This window comes from Microcaecilia unicolor, chromosome 3, assembly GCF_901765095.1.
Source record: "Microcaecilia unicolor chromosome 3, aMicUni1.1, whole genome shotgun sequence".
NCBI classification, from domain to species: Eukaryota; Metazoa; Chordata; class Amphibia; order Gymnophiona; family Siphonopidae; genus Microcaecilia; species Microcaecilia unicolor.
The window spans coordinates 319575891-319578577 of record NC_044033.1 but is presented as its reverse complement, the minus strand read 5'-3'; the positions used below and the strand labels follow the sequence as shown (position 1 = coordinate 319578577).

Genomic DNA, 2687 nt, shown 5'->3' with positions numbered 1-2687 from the left:
TTTGAAAGCTTGTTGGCTAGTTATACATTTTTACATGATTGTTCTAGAGGGATGGGAGACTTAAAGGTATTTGGGGAGGGAGGCACAAGGCTGAAGGTTTAATTTGGGCATCTAGTGCTTTTGTACCAGCTTTGTAAGTTGCATCACCTAAAAGGACAACACTGCTAAATATATGAATGATTCGACTCCATCTAAGTTATGTGTTTCAAACTGATATGTTTTCAATACAGCTGAATATCAACCTCAGCAAGTTTATTCAATAAAAACATATTATCTTCAACATATTTGTTGATTTGTTTTCATACATATTTATATGGGCTAACATAACAATCACGTTACTTGAACCACTACAAGTCATGGTAGAGAAATATTATTTGTGCAAAGAGAACCCTTTGCAAGCTACTAAAACATGCTTCTTTAATCCTCTCTTCAGGGATCCTTTAACTTCCTTGTTCCTCAAGCTGTATATCATGGGGTTCAGTACTGGAATCACAATAGAATATAAGGTAGACACCAAGCTGTCCATTTTGTGTGATGAACTGGATGAGGGCCTCAGATACATGAATATCAGAGCTCCATAGTAGAGGGCTACAACAGTGATATGGGAGGCACAAGTAGAGAAGGCTTTGTGCCTGCCCTCAGCCGAGTTCATCCTCAGGATAGCAGCAGTAATGTAGACATAGGATATAAGAATAAGTATCAAGCAGAAGATTCCAAAGAAAATAGCAGAGCCGGACCTCAAGATTTTATTTAGGTAAGGGTCATTGCAAGAGAGCTTGACCAAGGGTTGAATTTCACAGTACATTCGGTCTATCTCATTAGGTCCACAGTAAGGCAAGAGAGTCACAGGGTATGTCTGTAGTACAGAGTTCAGGATACCACAGAACCAGCACATGGCTGCCAAGCCTAGGCATACTTGCTTGTTCATAACGATCATATATCGCAAAGGGTCACAGATTGCAACATAGCGGTCATAAGCCATTACCGTAAGCATGAGGCACTCTACAGTTGCACACAAGGTAAAAAGGTAAGTTTGAGCAAAACATGCAGCTGAAGAGATAGTGTTTGAGTTCATCAGAAGACTCATCAGTATGTATGGCATGGTGATGGATGTGTAGCATATTTCCAGGATGGACAAGTTGCTGAGAAAGAAGTACATGGGGGTTTGTAGATGAGAATCCATGGCAATTGCAATAATAATAAGAGTATTACCCAATAAGGTCATCAGATAAAGAATGAGGAACAGCACGAAGAATTCAGACTGCAAGTGTGGATATTTGGACAGACCTAAAAGCAGGAATTCAGTCACAGCAGTTTCATTCAGCATTGCTTGTGAGTTTCTCTCTGTAGGGGTCAACAAGGCAACCAGAAGCTGGAGAAAGAAAAGCACATTGTATTAACATTAAGGGCTAAGTGAATGTCCTCCTTAATACAGAAAAATAAAAAAATCACGAGGAGGAGGGGTAGAGGGTGAGAGAACCAGAGGGAGCAATAAGCATAATTTACAGGACTAAGGCCATGTTGGAACCTGTGGTTAGTGAATACATCCACTATGGTTATTTCCCTCTTTATGTAGTGCCTTTGGTATGTATGATTTAGCCTGTAATATAAATAGCACTTTTTTGACTGAGCTAGCTTTTGATTAATGGTTTTAGTTTCTTATTGGTTTATATATTTGGGGGTAAGTGTCCTTTACTGGTAAAGTATTATATTATTACGTATGTTTATCATTTTTATTATGTGTTCATTTTTGGTTCCTCAACTTCAGTTTTATGTTTTCGATGTTTCTGACTTCTTCCCCTTCCCTTCTTTTAGGTAATTCCACTTGGCATTGACCTTCTGATGCTGCTGAAACATGCCAGGCACTTCTTATGAGCTTTTTAGTGTGATGGGGGGTAATTTAAATGTATCTGTGCATCCATTTTGTATTCAGCGTGCTAGCTGGATAACACAGAGTCATTGCGGGAGCACTTAGCAACTTAGCATCTCCTAAATAGGGCATGGTAAGTTTTCCCACATGATAGTTTTGTAGGTGCTTGCATGCTAATGGAAACATTAGCGTGTAATCTATTTTAAAAAATGCCCAACTTTAATGCTGTGATAAATCTGGGTTTAGCACACAGGAAAGTCCCACATTAGAATATGTTAAGTCCAGATTTCACTGCACTTAGTAAAAGATCCCCTTCATTTGTAAAACATGCATCTGATTCTGGAAATACCTCCACTAAATACTGCTATAACTACATCCGTTGTTTTTTGTCATCTCATTTTATATAAGAACATAAGAATAGCCATACTGGGTCAGACCAATGGTCCATCTAGCCCAGTATCCTGTTTCCAACAGTGGCCAATCCAGGCCACAAGTACCTGGCAGAAACGCAAATAGCAGCAACATGGAGCAACAGCTTCTCCATGTCTGTCTCAATAGAAGAATATGGACTTTTCCTCCAGGAACTTGTCCAAACTCTTTTTAAACCCAGATACGCTAACCGCTGTTACCACATCCTCCGGCAAAGAGTTCCAGAGCTTAACTGTTCATTGAGTGAAAAAATATTTCCTCCTATTTGTTTTAAAAGTATTTCCATGTAACCTCCTTGAGTGTCCCCTAGTCTTTGTACTTTTGGAACAAGTACAAAATCGATTTACATCTACTCATTCTACACCACTCAGGATTTTGTAGACCTCAA

General features: G+C 39.2%; 1 protein-coding gene across 1 annotated transcript; it reads right to left on the bottom strand.

The window, feature by feature from the left end:
- Positions 1-370: 370 nt before the first annotated feature.
- On the bottom strand, positions 371-1327 carry LOC115464649 (olfactory receptor 5V1-like). Its single transcript, XM_030195009.1, has one exon. The coding sequence runs from the start codon at positions 1325-1327 to the stop codon at positions 371-373; it is 957 nt and encodes a 318-aa protein (XP_030050869.1).
- Between the last annotated feature and the right edge of the window lie 1360 nt (positions 1328-2687).